The sequence below is a fragment of the Barbatula barbatula genome (genome assembly GCF_947034865.1).
Source record: "Barbatula barbatula genome assembly, chromosome: 12".
Classification (NCBI taxonomy): domain Eukaryota; kingdom Metazoa; phylum Chordata; class Actinopteri; order Cypriniformes; family Nemacheilidae; genus Barbatula; species Barbatula barbatula.
This window is the reverse complement of record NC_136775.1, coordinates 14366163-14392074: the sequence shown is the minus strand read 5'-3', so window position 1 is coordinate 14392074 and position 25912 is coordinate 14366163. Positions and strand designations below refer to the sequence as shown.

The 25912-nt window shown below is 39.4% G+C and overlaps 1 protein-coding gene across 1 annotated transcript in view; it reads right to left on the bottom strand.

Moving 5' to 3' along the window:
• Window positions 1-25912, bottom strand: part of rapgef5b (Rap guanine nucleotide exchange factor (GEF) 5b) — a 52258-nt gene that overhangs the window by 13562 nt on the left and 12784 nt on the right. Inside the window, exons 6-11 of the mRNA XM_079470429.1 lie at window positions 25348-25432; window positions 22843-22894; window positions 22645-22700; window positions 19141-19266; window positions 12617-12732; window positions 11885-11982 (exon numbers count right to left, since the gene is read on the bottom strand). Coding sequence (XP_079326555.1) covers window positions 11885-11982; window positions 12617-12732; window positions 19141-19266; window positions 22645-22700; window positions 22843-22894; window positions 25348-25432 — 533 coding nt within the window. The remainder of the gene's footprint in view (window positions 1-11884; window positions 11983-12616; window positions 12733-19140; window positions 19267-22644; window positions 22701-22842; window positions 22895-25347; window positions 25433-25912) is intronic.

The following is a 25912-nucleotide window of genomic DNA, read 5'->3' as shown; positions in this document are numbered from 1 at the left end:
AAACCTTAGTTAAAATTTTTAAATCAGTGCACAGAAGTGACACGGGTCGCCAATTCTTCATATCCTTTAAGTCTCCCTTCTTCGGCAGCAGAGTTATGATTGCCCTTCTGCAGCTCAGTGGTAGCAATCCATCAGACAGACTCTCACTGAGAACTGCAAGCAAATCATCCCCTATTACTGCCCAAAAAGCCTTATAAAAGTCTATGGGGAGACCATCGATTCCAGGTGCCCTGCCACATTCCATACTCCGCAGTGCAATCTGCAATTCTCCTATGGAAATGGGCTTCTGAAGATCAGTATTAGCTTCAATCGACACTTTTGGCAACCCTGTATGAAACACATTGACTGACTCGTCCATTTCCGGCCTCTCACTCCTATACAATTCTGAGTAAAACAGCACTGCCCTTTTTCTAATCTCATTAGGCTCTGTTATATCTTTTCCATTTATTGAGTATAGTGAGTGAATATATAACGACTTTGACCATTCTTTTTTTCAAGACCAAAGAAGAATTTAGTTGGGCCATCCATCTGCTCAATGCTCTGAAATCGAGAGCGTACCAGTGCGCCCTGTGCTTTAACACCTAACAGTTCATCTAACTTTCTCTTTTTCGCTTTAATAACCTCATTCTGCCCTCTGTTTCCTGTGGATACTGTTGAATTTTGCATTTCCACAATTTCAATCTCTAGGTTTCTCATTGACCGGGTAATGTCCCTAGAAACATTGAGAGTGTACTGCCGGCACAGTTGCTGTATTTCCATTTTACCACAGTCCCACCACTGTCGTAAGGAACTATATTCATGTTTCTTTAACCCAAACTGCTTCCAAAAGTATGTTAGTGTCTCAATAAAAGACTTATCTTGCAACAATAAAACATTAAAGTGCCAATAAGCACTTCTAGGTTTTATATTTGCTATATAAATATTACATTCAACTAAACAGTGATCAGAAAAACTTACAGGTAAAATCACACATTTCTTTATAACATTAAAATGATGCTTACAACAATAAAATCTGTCAAGTCTAGCCAAACTAATTACATTCTCTCTTGCCTGTGCCCATGTATATTGTCTTTCATCTTTATGCAATATTCTCCAGATATCATAGAGATCATGCTCAACAATGATTTTCAACATTTCATGCTTGGATGCCCTGTGAGGCTCTTTATGATTCCTATCTACTTTATCGTCTTCTGTACAGTTAAAATCTCCTCCCATAAACATATACTCCTCTTGTTCCAAACTAGAGAGAGCATCATTCAATGTTTTCAAAAAATAAACCCTCTCAGGACCACAAACAGGAGCATAAACATTTACAAAAACTAAAACAAATTTTTCAAATGTTGCTCTTACTTTCAATAGTTGTCCTTCAACAATATGTTCAACCTCATATGATAAAGGTGTCATGTGTTTTTGGAAAAGAACAGCTACACCACCACTCAATGCACTTTTATGACTTAAAATAACTTCTCCATCCCATCCCATTTTCCAATCAATCTCATTTTTTACATCACTATGGGTTTCTTGAACTAACATCACATCATATTTCTTTTGTTTTATTAATTCAAAAAGCTTTGTTCTCTTCCCACCTTCTCGTGCACCATTTACATTAAGTGTACCTAGTCTTAGCGTGCCCATGAATGTATAAAAAGAGACCACTATTGGGCAATACAGCACAAGAAAAATACAGAAATCAATCAGTTTCAAATCCATCATTCAGTATGTTAATTTTAGTCTTTTGCACAATTTTTTTCACTCTGTAAATCTCTTGATCAGTTAAGCTACTTGGACCCTTCTCTTTCATTGACATTCTAGCTGAATTAACAAACAATTCCCGATCCGGGAAATAATCTTCCACTCTCACTCCTTTCATTCCCTTAGTTATTTGTAAGAATTTTCTTATTTTCTCAATTGTATAATCACTTCTAGCAGATCTTTTTTGTGAGGCTGAGTTCATAGATCCTGAAGAATCACTTCCACTTTCTGGGTCAGGTTGAGACTCATTACTCATATCTGATTCCATCTAATTCTCAGATTTTCCTGTTACTTCATCTCCCCTTTCCTTCCTGGCTCTCTTCCCACCACCTTTCTTCTTCAATTTTCGTTTTATTGCAGGTGTTTTAAACATACTCTCATCTTCTACCATTTCCATATCCTCCTCATCTCCTATTGCAACCACTCCAGGATCAGTAGCCTTGGACTCTTTCATGTTTGCTTCTATAGCCTCTTCCAAGTTTTCCTTGTCAATTTCTCCTTTATTATTTCTATCTGCCTCACTCGATCCTTCACCAGTTTCTGACTGTCTCTTTTCTTCATTTCTACCCACATTTTCCTGTTCCTCCTCACTCTTATTCTCATTTTCATGCACTACTGGATCACCTCTCTCAGGACAAGCACGAATTATATGTCCCTCCTTCCCACAGCCAAAGCACCTCATTCTTTCTGACGTTGCATAAATCACATAATCATAATCATCCACCCTAAATTTCATAGCTAAGCTTAGTTCTTCATTTTCATTTTTTAGAATCATGTATGTTTGCCTTCTAAATGAAACCACATGTTTCAGCAGAGGTAACTTGCTCCCTAAAGCAATCATCCTAATTTTAGACACAACTTTCCCATGTCTCATTAATTCCTTTTCAATCATCTCATTCCTGATGAATGGCGGTACATTTGAAATCGTAATCCTTCTGGCCGGCTGGACTAGAGGCATTACCGGGGTAAACGCACTGTTCACGACAATCCCTTTCACTACAACCTCGTTTACTTTCTCTATACTATCCAAAAAAATCACTACAGCACTATTCATTCTAGCTGCAGACAAAATACTAGAGTATCCAACTATTTCAGCGACAGCAATTGTGCAATCCTCAACAGAACAACGCTCCGCAGTGATGACTTTAATGCCATGCTTCCGCGTTAAGTTATCCAAACCTTGAGACGCCGCCATATCGGCTAGCGTCTCTACTTGCTCAATAATCTACTTGCCAAAATAAACGGTTTACACAACCAAGCCGAAATAAAAGAGAAAGTTAGAAAGACTCACTCATTCAACGCCAAACACTCTTCCGCGACAGAGAGAGAGAGAGAGAGAGAGAGAGAGAGTGTGAGAGAGAGAGACAGAGAGAGAGAGAGACAGAGAGAGAGAGAGACAGAGAGAGAGAGAGACAGAGAGAGAGAGAGACAGAGAGAGAGACAGAGAGAGAGAGAGACAGAGAGAGAGAGAGAGAGAGAGAGAGAGAGAGAGAGAGAGAGTGAGAGAGTGAGAGAGTGAGAGTGTGAGAGAGAGAGTGTGAGAGAGAGTGTGTGAGAGAGAGAGTGTGAGAGAGAGAGTGTGAGAGAGAGAGTGTGAGAGAGAGAGTGTGAGAGAGAGAGTGTGAGAGAGAGAGTGTGAGAGAGTGTGAGAGAGAGAGAGAGAGAGAGAGAGAGAGAGAGAGAGAGAGAGAGAGAGAGAGAGAGAGAGAGAGAGAGAGAGAGAGAGAGGGGCATTAAACAGCCCTTAGTCTGCTCGACCTTTGCTGATCACACAAGTCAAGCCCATAATGACTGATGTGCATTCAAGCCTCATTCAGCTGTAATGTGCTCTGCAGGAACATTCATTTCAGCATATGCTCCCACAGACATGAATCAATATTCTCATCTGATCTACACAATCTACACAATTGAAAGTGCTGAATCTCCCATCGTATCATCATCTGTTTCTGGTTGGGCATAATTTACACCATTTAACCAAGAATGCACACCAAATGCCTGATAACAAATGTATGTAGTGCTGTAGGGGAGCAAAACAAACACGCAGTAATTACAGACACACATAAGCTAGTTATGCATTATTCAGCATGTGAGGAAAATAATCTGTTCTCACGTTTTGGACTGTGGCAAAACTCTGTTATGCATTTCAAGTTTCTCATGTATCTTTTACAACAGCCTACATCTGTTCTCCTGCCATGAGAATCAATACACATTCATGATCAAAGATCAATTGATCCTGAAATCGATGAATTGATTTTCCTCGAGTATTCATTGTGAATCATTAAAAACCTTCAAACAATCAGATGCAAAAACACAATGAAGACTTTCTAACAAACCCAACATGTCAAGGTCGACTTTATCACATACAATGATGGCGTAACTTTAAATCATATTGGATGTGTGTAACTTAAAGGAGTAATATGTTTGCTTTTATTTCACACTGTCAAATTTTAAGGCACTCTGACATTTGTTTCAATTAACATTACATTAAACGTACTATGCAACCCAAAGCAAAACAAGCAGAAGGAGGGAGAGAGAGAACGAGAGAATAATGAATGAAGGAGTGTTTTCTGCTGCACTATGTGGTGACAAAGGGATTCCTGCTTAAGCTGTAAATCCTATTAGTGACAATATTTCTGCCGGCTGCGCTGTGAGCGTGCTGCATTGGCACTGTTGTAAATTCTTCCTAATTTCACACTTACTTCCTTGGGCTTTGTGCGTTCTGCTCTACTGAACTGCTCACATCATTATGGTAATATGCAGCGCACAGCTGTACAACCGTAGCCAAAGGTGCTCGCTCACTCGCACAGTCGGAGCAGTTAACCGTCCGTGACATACTCCCAAATCTGATCCCTGTGTTTAACTATAACAGGAAAGTTAACAAACACATACATGTACAATTTAGATCACATTGTCTAGAAGTAACTAGATCAATTGTTTTATAATAAAAGAATTAGCTCACCCATTTATATATTATTTAATCATGCTCATGTCCTTTTAAACCTGTATGACTTTTAATTCTTCTGCAGAAGATATTTTAGATGCAACCAAACAACACAGGCCCCCATTGACTTCCATTGTATGGACACAAAACCAATGAGACATTTCTCAAAATATCTTCTTTTGTGTTACACAAAAGAAAGAGTCATATACATGTTTTGAATGACAAGACCGGAATACATGACCATTTTAATTTTGGGAGGTGAACTGTCCACGTTATGTTACTTTCTATGCTTTACGCATTTGATGTCATGCTATATATGCGTTTTAAAGTGCTGGCTCTTTCAGTCTTGCAATATAAAGCTCTACACAACATACCAACGCAAACACGCAGTGATTTACAGCGGTAATTTCACAAGACCCTTCATTAACACGTGCTGTCTGCAGTCGCAGATAAACCTGACCTGCATTAAGCTCTTTAATTCTCCAGCACAAGATTATCTTCCTTTTCTACCGTTGAAACCCAATACATTTTTTATTATCTGGAAAATGATGGACTTCACATTCAGCATAAAGAGAATCGTTCTCATGCAAAAACCTCAGAAGTGCCACATCAGCAAAGGATTAGACATACTTGACTTCTCCAGGAAAAGAAAATGTTCACTTTATGCAAATTGTATATGTAGAAAACTACTAAACTGACTATAACTAATGTAGAGTGCTGTGAACTTTATATATAATCAGATATTGCACGGGGATAAGAACATGTCTACATCATATTTCCCCATACAGAGAAACTGAGAACAAGTGTAAACAAAATCTGTAATGAGAAGCGTTTTACGCATGTTGATCAATGCATGAAATAATAGAAAAGCTACAGGGCTCCAGTTGCATTTGTATCTTGCTACTGATGACACGGCACAAAAAAATACATATTCAGTCATCATTAAATACATTTCATAACACGGCGCTCTGGAATACTTCATTCTGATTGGCCAGTCGCAACATTCCAAGGTCAGTTATTCCCTGATAATGACCGCTCGAAATGAATAATGCACGTTTATCCGAGTACTGAGAGTCATTCTGACTGATGCAGTTTAATATTACACATAAATTAAATATACATTTTTTTTTGGATGATGTCAGCAATGCTGGTTTATTGCCGGTCCAGACAAACTTTCTATTTCAGTTCTTTAACACGACGGAAATGTTTGAACAAGATACAACCAAGAGAATATTTATAACCGATTTAAAATGTATAATATACTAATAAAATATGAATAATAAATAATAAAACCGGAAATGCTTTGTGGACCAGTGTTTACATCTTGCAAAGTGGTCTATATGAGATTTTCTTAAATGATTCAACCAAATTGCATATTCGTCTTGTTTGAACTGTTAAATACAATAGAAATGAAGTTATAAAAAATGTCATATTCTATTACTTGATTATGAGGTAAGCAACCATGTAACAAGCATGTTTATTTCGCCCTAAAATCATAAATGATCATTGGTAAAGACAATACTGTGTATCGTGATAAAAGTTGCGATTGTAATGAGCTGAAATTATCAGTGGCACATCTGAAAACTTAAAAGATTCACATTCTGACTCACATTAGATACAGCGAGTCATTGCTTTGCCACAGAAACTATCTCTCTACATTCTTCTAAGCCTCCTACACCGCAGTACAGATCAGACAGAATGTGTCAGGCTGAATCACAAACGTGATGTGAAAAGCTGAACATTAAGGACCTCCTCAATGACAGAGGCAGACCCTCGAGGTCATGTGGGTCGCTGTCTGATGCTGTGACGGACAGCTGAGGAATACCGCAGGTCACAGCTTGCACGCGCGGGTCTGGTCAGCTGCTTATGATGTTTTCCTCACAACAGGCAAAAAACAAAAATGACACCGTTAACCTTAATGAGAGGAAATGACAGATGACTTTCAGTCTCTCTAGCGTTCGCACTAAACTGATCAGGTTTAGCATAAACCGTGCTCATGAAGCATGAATAATGAGCTCTGACACCCTCAGGGTTTGTGTGGAAGTGTTCAGAAATGCGGGCGTGAGCTAAACTTATTATCATCAATCAAGCCGTTCCCACAATTCTCTCCGGCAGCCGTATGGACAAGGGTTGATAACTGCGTATTGACCAGAGTTTCCCCAATTACCCTCAGCAGGCCTTCAAGACAGATCCAGCCAGAACGCTGATCAGGTGATAGACTTCACTTAAGGTGTAATGGGAGGAAGGGCGGCAAAAGCCACACATATCAGAGAGTCGTTGGCTTTTGCATTATCGTGTTTATTCAATATTGGCTCAAGTTTGGATTGTTAAAGAAACAAGCCTATAAAGTGAATTCCTGACGTCTTTCAAGATATTCGGTACAATATGGGGTGGATTGACCAAGAAAGATTGCCTCCACTAAAAGCATCAATTATTGACACGTCTGGTGCAAATAAACCTCATGCAAACACTTCACAGAAGAAAGGGTCAGACAGGTTTTATATTGCATTTGTGAATAAATGATGACAGAATGTTTAATAGAGATGCACTGATACAACATTTCCCCACCGATACCGAGAACCGATAATTTAGAGTCACATCGCCGACCTTGATTCTGAAGATCAAATTCATATTTCTAAACTTTCTGAATGTGATTTATTCATATAATGACTATTAACATAAGACATCAAACTGTTGATGTTTCTTTTTTGGGATCGACAGGATAAATCTGCCGATACTGTGAAAAATCGGTTTCATCACCCGATACGGATTATCGGCCGATATAATGGTGCGTCTCTAATATATTGTTTTGTGAACTAGCCCTTTAATTGGGTGGTAATAGAAGTACCACCTGGTCATGTGATGAGATGTGTATCACTAGGCTTATTTGCAGTATTAAGGTGGGGGGGAAGAAGGAAAACCCCCAAATGTTTGTCCTATTGGGCTCATCCCAGTATAGCATTCACGAACAGCTCTGACAAGTCTTTCAATAATGAAACTGTTAACATCGGTGGCACACGTGGGCTTAAAAGAATGACAGTGACTTTATTTGAATGCGCAGGACTATTTCAGTTAACTAGATGCACACAGATATCCGTATTCATATTTTGCAGGTGTCGCATTTCATAGCGATTCTACAAGAAAGATTCGCCAAATGACTTTGGAAATAAATGAAGAGCATTGTGAAATGAACGAGATGTGGTCATTAGTGGAGAAAATTTCCCATAATAAGACACTGAGGATTCAATCATTGAACAAGTGATGGAATTAAGAAATACAATAAAACGATCTAGTGTTTTGACCTAAAGATCGATGAACATTATAGCTAAAATAATCAAAGATCCAATTGATCTGAATTGTCCCTTAAACCATCCGTCACAGAGCTATTGACAGAATTACACACGTTCACATATAACTGAACTGAATTGAATGTAGAGAAACTCTGTGCTGCTCTTTATTTCCATTTTGACATTCACAGACTCTGGTCTTCAGGGAAGGCTTTCCACTAGATGTTGGTCTATGGCTGCAGGGATTTACTCCAATCCAGACACAAGAGCATCAATAAGGTCAGAAGCAGATTTTAGGCTTGGTTGGAGGCATTTCAATCCATCCCAATGGTTTTAAAATGGGGTTCAGGTCTGGGCTTTGTGTAGTCGAGTTGTTCCAAGGGGTTTTCCACACTCAGTACATCGTTTCTATATGGACATTGCCGGGGCATGAGGACGTGATGCGGCACAGGGCTCATTATACTGTATTGTTTGCGTAAGGAGTTGTTATGGTTGTGTGCTTGACTAAAAGGGACAGTTCACCCAAAAATAAAAGTTCTGTCATCATTTACTCAACCCGAGTGGTTCCAAATCTGTATATATCAGTTTGTTCTGATGAACACAGAGACAGATGTTTGCTTGTAATCCTCGGCCACCATAGACCAGCACATTAGGAAAAATGACAATGCCCCAAAACTGTTTGCTTTCCTTCATTCTTCAAAATTTCTTAATTTGTGTTCAACAGAACGAAGCAATTTATAGAGCAATTTTCCTACTATAGGAAACCAAAAAATGTATAGAAATGTGGAACAACTTGCATGACAAAATGATTTTGAACTCATCCTATAATGCATTTGACTGTAATACGGTGAGTGCTATAACTAAGAAGGTGAAAACATTCCTATAAAAACGCTCTGACCCACAAATACATACATGTAAAAAATAAACAAATCAAATAAATCAAACCTAGCCTTCTATTTCTTTTTTCATTTCATGCCCATGATCTTTATCCCTGCAGAGAGATACAGCTGGCGGGATACTTTTCATTTATAAAAACAATAAAATAACCTCTGCCTTCCCTAAACAAATCAATATGTACACTGCACGCTTCCTTCTGGCTTCATACCTTAAACAACAAACATTTAAATCCCTTTGTGTGCTGAAGCTGCCTGTCCTGCAGGATGTAAACATTGAATTCATTCGGGATCCTTCAGATGTATGAAATCAATACTCTCTCTCTCTCTCTCTCTCTCTCTCTCTCTCAAAACTCCCTACGCATGTGAGGGCTGGACAATCATGACAACCCCATATGATACACCAGCAAGCCTTGTATCCCCCTGAGACCTCTCCTCTGGGAATCTCTCTCTGTCTGTCTGATTCTTTCTTTGTCTCGCTCCTTCTCTCTCTGATCTTAAAAACACAAAACACATGTGAATAATGCACATGTACGTTTTCATTCATAACTAAATTATGTGTGGTCTACTGTAGCCTCTGAGCCAATCCAATGGTTTTGCACATTAAAAATGCGATCAAAAACTTACCGCGATATCATTTATTATCTGTCATACCATTTGTGCCATAATAGCTTTATTGTGTTGACAAAGCCCTCCCGGTAGAATAGAGCTTACCAGGCACTTAGGATCGAAGCCACTTCACCTGACAGTTCATAGATCACGACAACCTTTCTGCAACCCATTTATCACCGTTAACACAAAGGATTGTTCGTAGGTTTCTTAGAAAAGAGTGCGAGGTGTACGTACAGTATATGACCAGCACAAACGTGTTACTGAAATAATTCACTTAAAAATTAAAACTGTCATTATTTATTTACGCTAATGTCTTTCAATAAACCCCTTATAGAACAGAAAAGCAGTTGTTTAGGGAAGATTTATAGAAGAATGTCCAAACTAGTACTATTATAAAATGTAAGTCCTATGAGACTTCGGCTGGCAAGCCTGATTGTTTATAAATAATTAAATTTCTCAGAATGATATTACACAAAGTTATCATATGTTATATAAATACAGCAAACCAGTCATACTGACCACTTTTATGATACTGTTTTTTGTCCTTTTTTGAGCTGAAAGCGCCAGTCCCCATCCACTTTCATTGTACTTACTACAACAATATTCTCTAGTAATATTCATTTTGGGTTAGAAAGTCACATTGGTTTGGAATGACATCAAAGTAAGCGAATGTTACAACATTTGTTTTTTTGTGGGCGACACTTGAAAGTTTTTCCATGACACATGTACTCTTTGTTAAAGAATATTAATTTGTGCGTTGTGGTTGTACCAGGTGGAGGCGAGTGCTGAAAATGCACTGAAAGAAAATAAAGGAAGCGCAGCAGTGGTGCAGGATTTGAGCAGACGGATTCCTTGCTCCGCACAGGGAACTGAGCTGAACTATAGCGATTAGCTATCAATGGCTTTAATGAGGTTAGCACTCACTTCACTAGACTACCTCAGCCTTGCATGGGGAGGGGGAATAACCACAGCAGCGTCAGGATTTTTCAGACGGGAAGAACTCTTTCCTCCGTTCTGAGAGAAGCTTTACGCACTGATCAGCAACGATCACTACCAACCAGAGCTCATTCACCAACAATGTTCAATTGGTCTGCAAACCCTGCTCTACGTGCACTTTGTTCCAAAAACAACTTCCTTAAAGGAACAGTTCAAATATTAAAATTCAACCTCATGTAAATTCAAACCTGTATGACTTTCTTTCTTCTGCAGAACAAAAAGAAGATAGTTTGAAGAATGTTGGTAACAGAACAACGGTGGTACCCCTTTACTTCAATTGTACGGGCACAAAACCAATTTTAATTTAATGGAAAGCCGTTGTCTGGTTTCCAGCATTCTTCAAAATATCTTCTTTGGTGTTCTGTGGAAGAAATAATGTCATACAGGTTTATACTGTAAAATGACAAGAGGGTGAATAAATGATAAATGACACATTTTTCATTTTTGGTTGAACTATCTCTTTAAGGAAAAAGTCTGGAGGCTTGATAAGCTTCACATATCTTCAGTTCTGCTCTGTCTATGACCCAAGACTAATGGCTTTAGGGCTACAGGGATTTTCTGTTCCCTGTGGAGAACTGAGATCAATACTTTTACAACAAACATCCCGTGTGGAAAATCAGGAATAAAGTAAGCCTATTGAACAACTATAACCTCTATGTATTTCCCCAAAAAACTATACTCCATGTGGTCTCTTCATTTATTATATGATGTGAAGAGCTGCACGGACGCATAAAAATAATTAAACTATAATAATAACAACTGTTAACAAAGAATAAACTAAATGCTGTTTTTAAATGGATAACAGCGTATGACAATGTCCAAATAACATTATTAAAACAGCTCATATGCAATAGTACTATAATTTTACCTAATGCAACTCATCCTTGTTCATAAATACATGACCCGGTTCTGATCACTGAAGTGTAGATAGTTCTTCAATAATTCATTAAACTTAATGTACTGTTTCTTGAGGGCTACGGATTTCACAGCACCTCTAGGATCATATTCAATGATGTGTCAGGTGAAACCCCAAGACCTGCCTTTCTCTCTCGCTTAACCGCTGCCAGCTCACAGAGAGCATGATGCTCACGACCGCAATTTATTTAAGCGAGCAGAAGTATCTAACTCCGTACCAGCAGGACAGAACACAGATAGGTACCGGACTAAACTATTGGATCATTAACCTGGCACGAACAAAACTTGGAGATGTAGTGCTGTTTGGACCACATCCGAATATTTTTTGGGAAAGCAGGACAAGTGACAGTGTTGATATATGTTACTAACACAAAGCCTAAGGTAAACAATTTGAACCTTTTTAGGGACCAGATGGTTTCTCAGAGAGCCGCTAATGTGTATCCCTACTAATATACGGGTCACATCTGAGGTAAAAGGTCACGCCTCACCTGTTTCTCTGCTCTGTGGGTTACTCTGCTCCTCGTCCATCCTCAGTTGATCCAACAGATGGTCCAGAACCTTCTCGGGGGTGGCAGGCACAGCGTACCTGTGGGAAACAGAAGAGTCACTGAAGTCTTCTTCGTCATTGGAGGACAAGGAGCGACTGCTGCACCAGCCTTCCTCCTCGCCTTCTTCCTCCTCTCCCTCCTCGTCAATGTAGCGAAAATATGGAACGTCGAATGTCGGCACGGTCGCTCGCTCGGCGCTACTGGTGTCCGAGGATTCGTCCACTTCATCGTCTTCCTCCTGTTCCACCAGAGCGGCCGGCATCAACCTGCCCTCCAGGCGCGGATCTGGGGCCACTGCACGCCTGCTCCCCATGTCGGCATCGGTGCCCGCTTACCACATCGAGACCGGGAGATACGGGGGTCTGACGGCTCGGCTAAGCTTGTGGAGAGTCGTTTAGATGCTGACCACCACAGCAAGTCTGTGTTCAGCCTCCTTCAGACCCTTCAGAAGCCAAACGGCAACGGGAAGGAACGCACGGCAATGCAGCACATCCTCGAGCGTGCGTTTGAGAAAATGACTTCAGGGAGATATGGATCCAAAAAGTGACAAGAGGCAGGTACAGACAGATCCGTTGAGAGAGAGAGAGAGAGTGAGGGAGAGGCAGATGAAGGTGTGCGTGCGCTCCGGAGAGCTCCGTGCATGTAAGAGCCAGAAAGCGAGCGGCTGCTTACCTCCTGGTTGAGAAGGAGCGGGTGAGGGGGGCTCTCGGTGACGTCGTCCTCTGAGATAGGAGCGATTCGCGGGTCCTTTCTCTCTCGCACACGCGGACCGCTGCGTCACCGGGGGGCTGCGGGGGAAAGGGAGGGGTTTAAATTATCACCAAGGAGATTCCCTGCTCTCTTGTCACCGTGTCTCTCCGTCCTGATTTCCATCACAATGCAGTTTTAAATTAAACAGCCATCATCAAACGGCGCTTCTCAAAAGATTAATTTTATCGTGACCCGGAACAATGCACCCAACTGTAGCCTCGTTCAGAGCTGCCTGCTTTTATATTTGAATGATTTGCTCATTTGATAGGTGAATTTATGTAACTCATTTATTTAGATAGTTGATATTTTATGTAGCCGTGGACAAAAATGAAACCAGTCTGTATTGTAAATGCTGCTATTAAGGTTTTTCTAAATCATTGAAACATTTACATGGTTATGATGAATTATTTTGCCCATGATAACCGAAACTCTTTGACAGAGCTATTCTCAGAAAATGTCCTGTTGCGACTATTAAAAAAATAAGAAAATACAGGTTTTTTACCTAAATTAAATTATTAAACTAAAGCATAGTCCTGGTTTAAACACAGAATATGTTATACACAGATGTGGATACATTTCCTTGGTACTGACGAACACAGAATGCTTGTAACCAAACAGTTCTTGCCCATCATTGACTACAACGTTAGGAATAATATCTTTGTAAATGTCGGAAAGTAGGAAAGAAAACTTGGGCAAAATGTGACTATAATTGTAATTTTTCCTACTATGGTAGTCTATTCAATGGTGGCCAAGAACTGTTTAGTTACAAGCATTCTTCCAAATATCTTTCTCGGTGTTCATCAGTAACAAGGAAATGTATACAGATTTGGAAAGACTCGAGAGTGAGTTAAAGAAGACAGAATTTTTACTTTTGGTTCCTTTAAGCTAAGCCTTTTCTGTGAAACCGGCCAAAATGTGTAGTATTTTATAATAGTATTTCATTGCTATTGTGTGGCCTGTCACTTTGTCCTGTGTGTGTTATCAATCTCTCACAGCTCTCCGCTCATGCTGAAACACACGCACACATGCTGAGAACAAAGCGCTCACCAAATGACTTCACGCAGACATAAAGCTCAACCTATACGCAGGATTCTTTACGGTATAAACCACATGAACGTGCTCTGCGTTGCATTCATGCACAGCTCGCTCAGTCCTACACACCCATGTGCTCAAATACGGACTGAATCGGCCATTACAGATGAACCCGTGTGAATGTTTGAGGAGCGCATCGACAGCTCTGGACTGTGAACTGAAGGAACGGGTTTGTTTGCTCATATGCAGCGTGCGAAAAGAACTGGTGGTGTGACTAAGTTGTGTGTAAATATGGGTGTGTGTGTCTCACAAGACGTCTTCTATAATGCTTCTGCAAACAGGGAACCTGACAGTCACTATTCGGAAAAAAACTGCATTGCAATGATACGGAAAGAAAAGAGCTGATGAATTTTAGTACTTAGCGGTGTAATTGATGAGAGGTGCATGCAGCGCTTGTGTGCATGTGTGTGTGTGTGTGTGTGTGGTTTAATGAGCTGATTTTCATGCAGTCTGTCCCTGAACCACAGTAAACAGCACATCAGTCAATGTAGCATGTGTGTGTGTGTGTGTGTGTGTGTGTAATTAGGCAAACAGACAGGCTGAAAGTGCCACAGCACTTTTCTGCTCTAATTGCCTATTGCACTGAAGCATTGAGAGACCTTCAGTGATCTCACACAGGCGCACACACACACATACAGATCGCATATGCCCGTCACAGAGACAATCAGCACAAACTGCATTAAAAAGCCACAATCACAGACTCATCTCCCCAGGCACCACTATCAGTTCAGCTTCGCTCCTGCAAAAAGCTTCTTTCCTGGTCGTATACTGCAGACTTCTGCCTGTAGCCGGGTTTCCATCCAAACGCGATGCCAATCTTTACAAAGTCAGCAATAAGGGGAGGAAAGACTTATGCGAAATTGATGCGTTTCCATCAAGTTTCTCGAGCGGATCAAGGTGGTATTGGTAAAATAGTTGCCAACAGTAAATAAAAAAGATCTGGAAACAAGAAAGACACAATCCAACAGTGACAGCCGCTTTTTCCTGTGGGTTTTATGTTCGCTGCTTCAGAATTTTTGCGAAATAACGCTTTTTATTTCGGATTCAATTTTCTGATGTGAAACTTCTAAATGCGGATAAATCCGGGGGGATGAAAACCCAGTGTCCTGAAATTTCATCCTACCAGGCATGCGCACATCAATGTCACGTCAATTTTTTGCGCTGTAAAATCACACTACCATTTACATATAGTCATTTAGCAGACGCTTTTATCCAAAGCGACTTACAAAGAGTTCAGGGAGCAATAAGTGATATGTCATAAAGTAGCAATAGATCAATAGGTGCTAATACAAAGTTACTAGTTTCAACAAAACCTAGACCAATACCTGTTGAGAGAAGAGGGTTAGTGTAGGTTTTTTTTTTCATGTGTCTGTCAAGTATTTGCAGAAGAGGTTAAGTAGTTTTTTGAAGGTTGTGAGAGATGTGAAGGCCGGACCGCATTGGGAAGAATGCTCCACCAGGAAGGAGAATGAGCGGGAAAGGGATTATTTTATATAATTTAGATTTAGATTGTATTCTTTTTTTGCGCTGCGGTAGGAAACTCTAAAAAGGTAGAGCAATTCGACAGAACACCGGCTTGTGAAATAAAGACAACAGGGCGGACTAAACTGAATGCTAGAGTGGTGACAGAAGAGCATTACAAAGGATCAAAATGTGGCATTAAATTCAGCTAACGTTTCTACCGGGATTGAAGTGACTGTTAGAATGCCACCTCCTTCAGTTATAATGGCATCTCGGCAGACTGAAGAGAGAACTAGATGTGCAGTCTGTCTGACGCCAGAATCAGAGTGAGAAGGATGGCATTGGTGTCACACTATATACTGAGGGGTGTCATGCAATCCATGTTTTGTTTTTAAGGAGGAACTAGGGGCAGTCTTGGCTCTCTTATGGCGCTTTTCCACTGCATGGTATCTCAGATATGGTACGACTCGGCCCAAGCTCACTTCACTTTGGCCTCAATTTGCTTTTCCACTGCAGTTTCAAAGTGGGTGGGATTATAAATGAGTTGCGCCGCCTCTACTGCCGTAGGTAGCATCATCGTAAACACGACACAAACAAACGCACAACGCAGGAGCAATGGACCACATCGATGGTGGATGGGAGCAAAATAAGATGCTGCTAAAAACACCAGAGAGTTTGGGAAATCTTACAGCAAGGAGCAGGCAACGATCATTTGGTTTGCTCAACAGCGAGGGTAAAATAATCTAGCATTTAGCATTGCGTTAAGGGTCTCAATATAACAGTCACAAACATATGACATGCCAATATTACGTATTAAAATGCGTATTCTTCCAATGACGCCGGTCATGAATCTCTCCGCCCAATCAGTGATCTGTGTGTTAACATGTCACATTTTGGTATCGGTACAGTACAATTTGTTTATTGTCTGTGATTAGTTCAAAAGTTCTCTAGTTCAAAAGAGGTGCACAATTTCAATACATTTTATTAAAGAAAAGTAAAAGTTCTCAAACGTTGTCAGTGTCACATGTTGTACATTGAACTCATTTCATTCTCTCAGTAGTCAGTAGCTGCTCTCATTAAATGAAGGTCTTTCTGTACAATGAATTATTGATCGTGTGGCCGTAGCTAGTTGGCCTGTTGCCCTCCTAGAGGGTCTGAAAGTTGCTTCATGAGCACATGGGAAATGCCACGAGTCTGTGGGATTCCAGGCAGAAAGCATTCATCTATACAGTAATCTATATGTCTGGCTTTCTGTTGGATGCTGAAGTCTTAAAGTTCACCCATAAATGAAAATTCTTTCATCATTTACACGAAAGAAGATATTTAAAAAATGTTGTTAACTGGCCCCCATTCACTTGCATTGGTTTTGTGTCCATATAATTGAAGTGAATGGGGTCCAGTGCTGTTCGGCTACCAACTATCTTCAAAATATCTTTGTTTGTGTTCTGCGGAAGAGAGAAAGTCATACAGGTTTGAAATGACCAGAGGGCGAGTAAACAATGACAGAATTTTCCTTTAGTGGTGAATTATTACTTTAATAATAATATTTATTATTAATATTTTTCCAAGGGCTAAAAACAAAACCAGCAAGCTAGAAAATATTCTCACATTTTCTTTGGCCTGAAATTTTTTTTGTGTTTCTTTTTAACTTTGATCAAATGTATAGGTCTAACACACACAAACAAGTTGTTAAAAATTGAAACTTTTGGCAAAGCATAGTTAAAGTACAATATGTATGATGCTAATGGAAGAAGCATCTGGAATAATGTTGTGTTTATGTAAGGGACAAAAGACAGTGTGACATATCAAATATTTTCTTGGTCTGTTTAGATTACTCAACCCGTTTCCAAAATTCTACAAAAACAGCTTTTAAAGTAAATAAAAGCTATGCACAGTTCCTAAAGGCGGCTGGGATATACTGTAGTATGCACATCTGTCCTAGCCAATAGATTAAGAAAACCATGACTTATAGCACATAGTTCCACGCTTTCGTTTATTTACAGAAGCAATAAAGCTCCACTTCTGTTTAATGCCAGAGATTACAACACTGTAATGGAAAATAGTGAGTGAAAGCAGAGAGCAAGTAAAATGTGCAGTATGTGCGAGTGAGTGTGTTTGTAAATCTGCACACCGTCTCCAATGTCAAAATCTCTCTTTGTCTCACAACAGCATGCTAAACAACAGTCGCCAAAACTGACAGAGCTGTTGATGCCAAGTGTCAACCAAGCAAGCGACGCAAAAGTACCATGAATGTTTCTACGGATAGGTATTTAAACAGCTGAAGTGTACCATCCATCAGCAATCTAACACAATTACAGGAAAGAAATGCAGCGTATTATTACTAAACGTTCTGTTAGATTTAGCTAAACACAAGCATGCAATGCATGTCTATCTCCACAGCAGCAGCAGCAGCAGGCTTCCTTCCTCCAGCATGAATAAACTCATATATCAGTGGAGTTGAGGCAGCTATTGTATTCACATGCACCAGCACGCTTCCCTAGCATCACTCCTGGACTGACAGCATTATGTCCTGATGGGCTCTTCCTACTAAAAACATGCATCAACTTTCACAGAGCAAAACGCTGCGGTCTTCTGAAACCCCGGATGTCCAAATTCACTGTTTTTCAGGAAATGGAAATGCTGTGCCTTTTTAAGACTTTTTATTGGTTAGATGCAAAACACAGTGACAAATATAAAGATTGACTAATAATAAAGATTTATTGCAAAAGTTAAAAATCACAAAAAGGTTTCAGAACACATACAAGGTTTCAGAAGGACAGCAGCGAAAACTATGATTGTTTATGTTACTGTTTTAATGTAGTCTTACTAGTCTTATATATATATATATATATATATATATTGTGTTTCTAGTGTGCAATACAGGATGACTCAATGCTGATTTGGATAAGGCTTATTATGGTCTTAAAGCAAACTGTTTGGCTAAAAAAACATTTTTCCCAGAAAACGGTGCTACCCTTGAGAAAAAATATACTGGGAAATGTAACTCAGTATTTTAAATAATACATTTCCGTGTATTATTGCAACCAAGTAAAAATCATGAAAATCAAACAATTCATTAATATATTATTCTACAGGTTACACTTTCAAATATTAAATGATTTACTACACTGACTGTAAATATATAGTAAAATACATTCTCGTTGCGTGAGGTTATGACCTGCAATTGCAAACTGGTTGCCGCCAACCTTACAGAACTGACGTCAACGCTTCCTGTCATTGTGAGTGGCCGGCCGCTATGAGACTTTTGTTGGAATAACCAATGAGAGATCTTTTTGGGTGTGTCTTTTAAACAGCCTGTGAATTTGAAAAAAATAAGACTTTAAGGGATGCTCCACCCAAAAAATGATGTTGTGAATATTCACACGCAAGTTGTTCCAAACCTGTATAAATGTCTTTGTTCAGTTGAACACAAAGAAGGATACTTGGAAAACGGTTAGCAACTGACATTTCTGGGACATCACTGACTACCATAGAAGGAAACATTTTAACGGAAGTCAAATGTGTCCTAGAACTGTTGGCATTTCTAAATTCCTCAAAATATTTGATTTTTCATACTGTAGTATTCATAGTATTGTAAGTGTACTGCATCACAAATCACAGCAAAATGTAATTAAAAAGTTATTATAATTGTGTAAAAAGTAAATAGCTGTAATTCTAGATATGCAAAGGTCATGGGTTCAACTGATAAAAACTGTAAAAGTAAATAAACAAAGAGCTGGTACCTCACAGAACTTCAAAATGTTTTTAATTAGCAAGAAAGAAAACCAACAAGAATTAAGTTTGTTTGCTTCATCCTTGTCATGTTTCCCTAACAATAATATTGAGGGTGGACCTTCACACACATGACACACATGAATGTTGATAAATCTCACCTCAGCAGGACGTTCAGTAGGTCTCAGTGGGCTGTGTAGAAGGCGGCATCCGTCCTTGGCCAGTCTCTGGACCAGCTCCAATCGGCTGATGTCCTCTCTGTCACGTACATCAGCTCCAGGGCCCGGCTGCAGTGTAGGAGACACCGAAAACACAAACTTTAGGCCACAGTCCCACGCCATGGGGCCGCGGCACACACGAGCAGCTCTCTCTCTCTCTGAATCACTGAGAGTTTGACAGCCTGTCCACTCCAGCTGTGTCTCTCTCAGATGAGACTGAAAATGCCCTAACTCTGGGTTAGCCGAGTCGGTCACAACACTCCTGAGGGTGCGGAAAGCCGTAGGCACACATAGGCGCTCAGGAGGAAAGCTTCAAAAAGTGAAGGCTCGCCTGAGGGGAGAGGGAACCTGCCTCTCTCTCTCTCTCTGCTATTACGCAGATAGGCAGGGTGGGAGCGACCAGGAAACATCTGGCAGTCCCTCCAATCCCGAATAGGAAGTATCGCAATCTCCAGAAAATGGGAGAAAGGCCGGAGAGGGTCTAGGAGGACAGGTTACTGATGGTTAAGTGATCATGTGAATTAAGATGACATAAAGCGTCTCACTTTATGATCAAGTGGCACGTGCTATTGTATAAACATAATACAATAGTTGTAAACAGCGGCACAAGAAGTACTGGTCAAACGTAAAAAAAATTATTCTTAAAGGTCCAGTGTATCATTTTTTTGGAAGACCTACTGACAGAAATGCAATATAATACACAAAACTACGTCTTCAGAGGTTTATAAAGACCTTTACATAATGAAGCGATAATGGGCCACTTGCATGGAATTCACCATGTTGTTTATACAGAAACTGCTCTACAGAGCGCGTTTCGTAAATATGTTATCTCCTCGAAAGGGAGGGGTGGAGTGAGCCGTTGGTTGCAATTCGCAACCTCACCGCTAGAGGCTGCTAACTTTCATTCAATGGACCTTTAAGTTAGCTAATTGTATTATATAAACAAAATTCAGATTTGATTGAATTAAATGAGCTTTGTGTGTTATTGACATCTAGCGGTTGAACTTGGTTCCACTAATATTGAATCAAGTGACATATTGAAACTTGACTTTTCCAAATATTTTGGAAATTACTTCCAACCATTGTGAATAATATACTGTATGTATATTATTTTGTCACTGATAACATTACATTTTTAATTTATGCATTTGGCAGACGCTTTTATCCAAAGTGACTTACATTGCATTATCCTATACATTTGTTTCCAAGTATGTGCAATCCCCTGGGATCGAACCCACGACCTTGGCGTTGTCAATGCATGCTCTTGCCACTGAGCTCCAGAAAAGCATAAAAACATTCTATTAAACGTTTGTAAGATTGCAAATGGCCTGTTGAAGATCTAAAGGCATCGCTAAGCATCTGAAAGCATCTTGGCTACATAAACCAACAATAAAACGCTTGATAGGTGACATCCTTGCCTCAAAATATAAAAATACGACACCAGATAAGCCAAATGCAATTACACAATATTTGGAATAATTAGGAAATGAAATCATAATCTTCTATCTAAATTCACAACGAGGGTGATCAAGGACAGAAATTCCCGTCTTCCTGCTCCATTCAAACACAATACCACACGTCCAGTGGAGAAACCTGTGACCTCATTCTCTGAAGTAAGGGAAGGAGAGAGGAATTTGTCCTGAACATACAAGGATTTCCAAATCAGCCCTGCTGGCTATATAAGGAATCAAACCTCATGCTGGACAATTCCACGCTAGCAGAGTCCCTGACATTCTTCAGTGCTTCATTGTAATGGATGAATATGGAAAACAATAGACTGTCAGATAGAATGACACAGACTATCTACAAGAGATAACAGCAAATTAAAATTAAGAGACCCAAAGATAAGATGTTGAGATAACATAATACAATACAGTATGAACTGCAACACGAGCAGCTGGTAGCCTGTGTTCTCCGATGGGGTCAAATAAGGTTAATATGGGTTAATAAAAATGTGAAGTTGTTTTGTCAAAGGCACATAATTCAAACTAAGTCTATATGGTTTTGCTGCAGATTGCTAGAAGCCAGTAAATTCAGGCAGATGCTAACATGAACAGGTTGCTTGATATAACAAAAAAGAAAACGACACTAAATACACATTGACCGGTAGTGATTGTGTACCGACCGCTATTTTTCATTCTGTTAAAGAAAAATGATTATTAAATGATTATAAGTATTCAAACATTAAGAATGTGGCGTAAATGCAGGTTAATATTATATATTAAGCGACTGTAGTGTTTTTATCATCTAGATGAATTGGCCATGTGGTATGACCGTGATTTATCTTAAAATGAATTAAGCTTAATTTTGTCAGTATTAAGTGTTAAGAAGCAAAGTATGTGTAATTCTATAAGTTTTGGAAAGTAATGATGTCATATATTTGTTCTATAATTTAAGTGTATTCTTCTTGAAGGTGCTGTGTTATTTTTTGGAGTATCTATTGACAGAAATGCAATATAATATCCATAACTATGTCTTTAGGGGCGTATAAAGACCTTACATAATGAGGCATTCGTTTTTCATTACCTTAGAATGAGCTATTTCTATCTACATATACTGTGGATCCCCTTGCGCATGGAACTCTCCATGTTGTTTCTACAGTAGCCTTAAACGGACAAACTGCTCAACAGAGCGAGATGATCTTGCGTAAATATGTTTTGTCCTTCAGCAAAGAAGGGAAAATGTGACAACATCTTGGTTCTGTGTCAGCCACCGTAATGCTTCCATTGGGAGGGTTGGAGAGAGCCGTTGGTTGCTATTTGCAAACTCACCACTAGGTGATGATAAATTTCATACGCTGGAGCTTTAAATGTAGTTATCAGACGTATTTTTCCTGAAACCGTATACTGATAAAAATGTTTAAAAAAACATGTAGATAAGCATATTGTACTGTATCAGTGATTCATTTTTCAGCAACAGAAATTTATATTTTTAATTGAATACTGTAATCGCTATTACATCTTTGACATAATACATGTCAATATCCTTACAAATGTCAACAAAATTTACGTGCGTAGCAAAATGTAAGATAAAAAATTTTGTTTCATGGTTGGGCGCCTATTAAAGCAACTGTTGGTTTATATCACTCCATATGTTCCATTGCCTTTAAAACATAATTTGTCCTTGTGAACGGTCGACACTCTGTGTGCTGATCACAGACCTGTCAGACACGCTGCAATGAACCATCAGCCATCACGCAGGGCTGAAAAAGAACAGTCACAGGACTCCATCCCGACACAAATTATATAGTCTCCAACTATCACCAATCATGTCCTCTCTCTTTCTGCTTTCTACTGATGACCAAGCTGTAGGAAAGCAGTTCTCAATCAGAGAACATACTGCCGGACGGCTGTCGAGCTCAGCAAAACATGCGCACACACAAACACAGCAACACACACACTCACACACACATTTAAGCTCATTACCCTGAATGTGTTTTCTCCTTACCGTGAGCTGAGCACAGCTAGAAGGTGGAGGGGTCTCTGTTCTGTTCTCCTCAACAACTGTAAAATCACAAATACATGAGCGAGGAATCTAGGCCAGATCTAGGCAATACTTGCTGCTCAAACACAATCCCAAGACTAGAAATGCATTTCGACGGTGCAATAAAAAATGCAATGCCTGACAACTCCGAATAATTCTTACTTGATTTAGTTTGTGCCTTGCGAGCCAGAGCCGTGAGAAGTTCCTGCTGCACCTATTAAAACAAAAGAGACTTTCTGAAGTCTTGCAATGACACAGCGTGCTACAGTATATTCTTCACAACCTGCTTCTTGTGAAAAAAAGCTCTTTGGTGTTTTTAATCTATATGCTCAACTTCTGTTTTACTCAGCATGCTCTATTTCAATAACCAGTTCTCTGGATTGACTACCGGTACTTTGAGGTTTTTAGCAGGGGTTTAAAGAATAATGCTTTACTTATTCTTTCACAGCCTTTCATTTTCAAGCTACCACACAATAACTTTGAGTATCGTGTCCCTCATAAAAGCTCGACTCAAACCTCTGAAGCTATTAAGGATCTGTCTTCTTGTCAAATCCATGTGTTCTGAGGTGGTAACTAAACTGCGGCTCTGCGCTGTAATCCCAGAGCACATGGCACATTATGAATACAAATGTATCCGATCCATCAGTTGTTTGGAAGGAAATATCACTCAGTCCAGCTGCTCTTAGACCATGGGAGGCGTGAGCATTAGTAAACCAGGTGTGTGGCAGAAAGTAATGGAAGTGTTTAACAGTGCTTAGTGGCCCATAAAAATGACACGTCCTGTGGGGCCGTCTGATGTGGCAGCTCCTGACCCGTGTCTACAGACACAGGGCAATGACAAATGGAGCTGGACTGGGAAATGTACCACTTTGTGACCCTGTACGGCCAACTACAAAAGCTCTCTTAAAGGGACAGTTCACCAAGAAATGGTGTAAATAAAACTCATGTTGTTGACTTTTGAGGAATCATTTTAAAGAATGTTGACAGGTCTTTTTTCATTTTTGGGTGAACTATTCCTTTAAAGTTCTGCCAAACATGTTCAAAATGTAATTTGAAAATAAAATAAAATGAAGGTAAGGAACTTTACATACTGTTATAATGGCTGCTCTTACTGTAAATGGCAACTGCAATGCTGGGATCACATGAACTTTATTTCATCAAACTACATGATCATGACTGAATTTGTTTCTGTTATGGAATATACATTATAACACTGAATCTCTCGAGCTTTCTAATGCAACATGAAACCTTTGCTTTGCCGAAAACTGCATCCGTACCAATAGACCAATTATAAAGTCCTTATAATGTAGATCTAGATCATCTTAAACAATTCTTTGTTATTAGGTCACGCTCCTGTATTGGGGTAGTTAACAGACTAATATGCATATTTGTCCTATGGTGTGACGGCCCAAAAAATAAAAAACCTAACAATGAAGATATATCTCTCTTCTGCTATTTTATAAGATACATATTAATATTAATAACTAGGGATGCAAGGATACCAGTAACGGTGGTATCGGTAATGGTATCGGTCCTGATACAAAGCTCATGTACTCGTACTGATACCAAAGACCAATGCCTACATAATTGACAGAACTGACAGACATTTGTTGTGAAATTTTCTTTGAAAGTTTCAGACGCGCACATAAAATGTATTATTTTTTAATGTGGAGTTGTTTGTAATTATGAAGTTATTCTATTTTTATTCGTCTCATTTTGTTGTGGCTTGCACAAACCACGGCCAACTCTGGCTTCTCTGGGCGTCCAATGCAAATTCACCTCCTCTCAGACTTACAGGAAATGGCTTTGTATTTCTGTCTCCAAGTTGGCTGCAGGTGCACATGCTACCTTGAGGAGAGGTTCTGCAACATTGCTTAATGGCTTGATGGCTGGAAGTTAAGCATGCTCAGCAGGGCCTCAGTAATGTACATTACACCAGATCTGCAGGCTCTCAAATGGACAAACACAGACCTAACGTATATTGTGTTCATGCATTGTTGATAGATTTAAAGGGTTGATGCAACGTTGTGTCATGCACTGTGACTTCTTTAAACGTTAAACGTGCTTCTTTTCATAACAAAAAAAACGAGTTGCACGTATTACGTAGTATTTCTGTCCTCGATACACTCCCCCCGTGTTTATACAGGTTTCGGAAAGTTTTTTTGAACATGAAAAATCGTTACGTAACAGCTTTTCTTAGTCCCTTATTGGACGATTCGAGCATGAGCATGCGCACAAGTCACTTTCAATTTGTTCGCTGCATTTGGGTGAGGAATGTTATATAAATGGTGGATATAACGCTGGATTTGGAGATCGTTTGAAACTGATAGATGGAGCGGTGGTCCCAGCACTAAAAGATTCTGGACATGAACAGCACGCGGTAAGTGAAACTGATGTCTGTATTTTCTAGGCAATGTGTACGCATGTGCTTTAGTTCCGCCTCCTCCTCCCCCCACAAGCGTCACATGTTTTCGGAAATAATCGTGCAGCTGTCTCTGTCTTTTAGAAATGTGATCAAACTAAAGACTGCGGATATTTGAAGGGTTCAATACAATTCTGTAAGTAACTGTGTGTTAAAAATTAACATGAGATATACAGAAACTGTCTGAGTTATGGCTGATTTAAATGAATTAATAAAAGATGAAAAGTACAGTATAGTTTTCTTACCGTTGAAGTGAGATGCTCCAATGCTCTCATTTGAAGAACTGGATTGAAAACCTCTGATGTCTTTGGGGCATCTTCTACTTTATAGCTAGAGACAAAAATAAACCACAACTTAATCTCAGTGATGTGTGCGGTTTCGAAGACAACCTGTTGTTATTTAAAAAATATAAATGGGATAGTTCACCTACAAATACAAATTCTGTCATCATTCATTTATCCTCATGTCATTCAAATATATGACTCTTTCTAATGCAAAACACAAAAGATTATATTTCCACAATGTTTTTTGTCTATACAATGGAAGTCAATGGTGGCCAATGTTGTTTGGTTACCAACATTCTTCAAAATGCCTTCTTTGTGTTATGAGGAAGAAAGTCGTACAGGTTTCGAATGACATGAGGGTGATTAAATGTGAAAATGATTTTTTTTGGTGAAATATCTTTGCATTTTGTTCATTTTAAATCATTTCCTTTTAATAATCTATTATTCAGTATTATAGTTTGTCTCTTTGTATTTCTATGTAATTCAACTGATCACTGTACGTAGATGATGCTGAAACTAAGTGTAA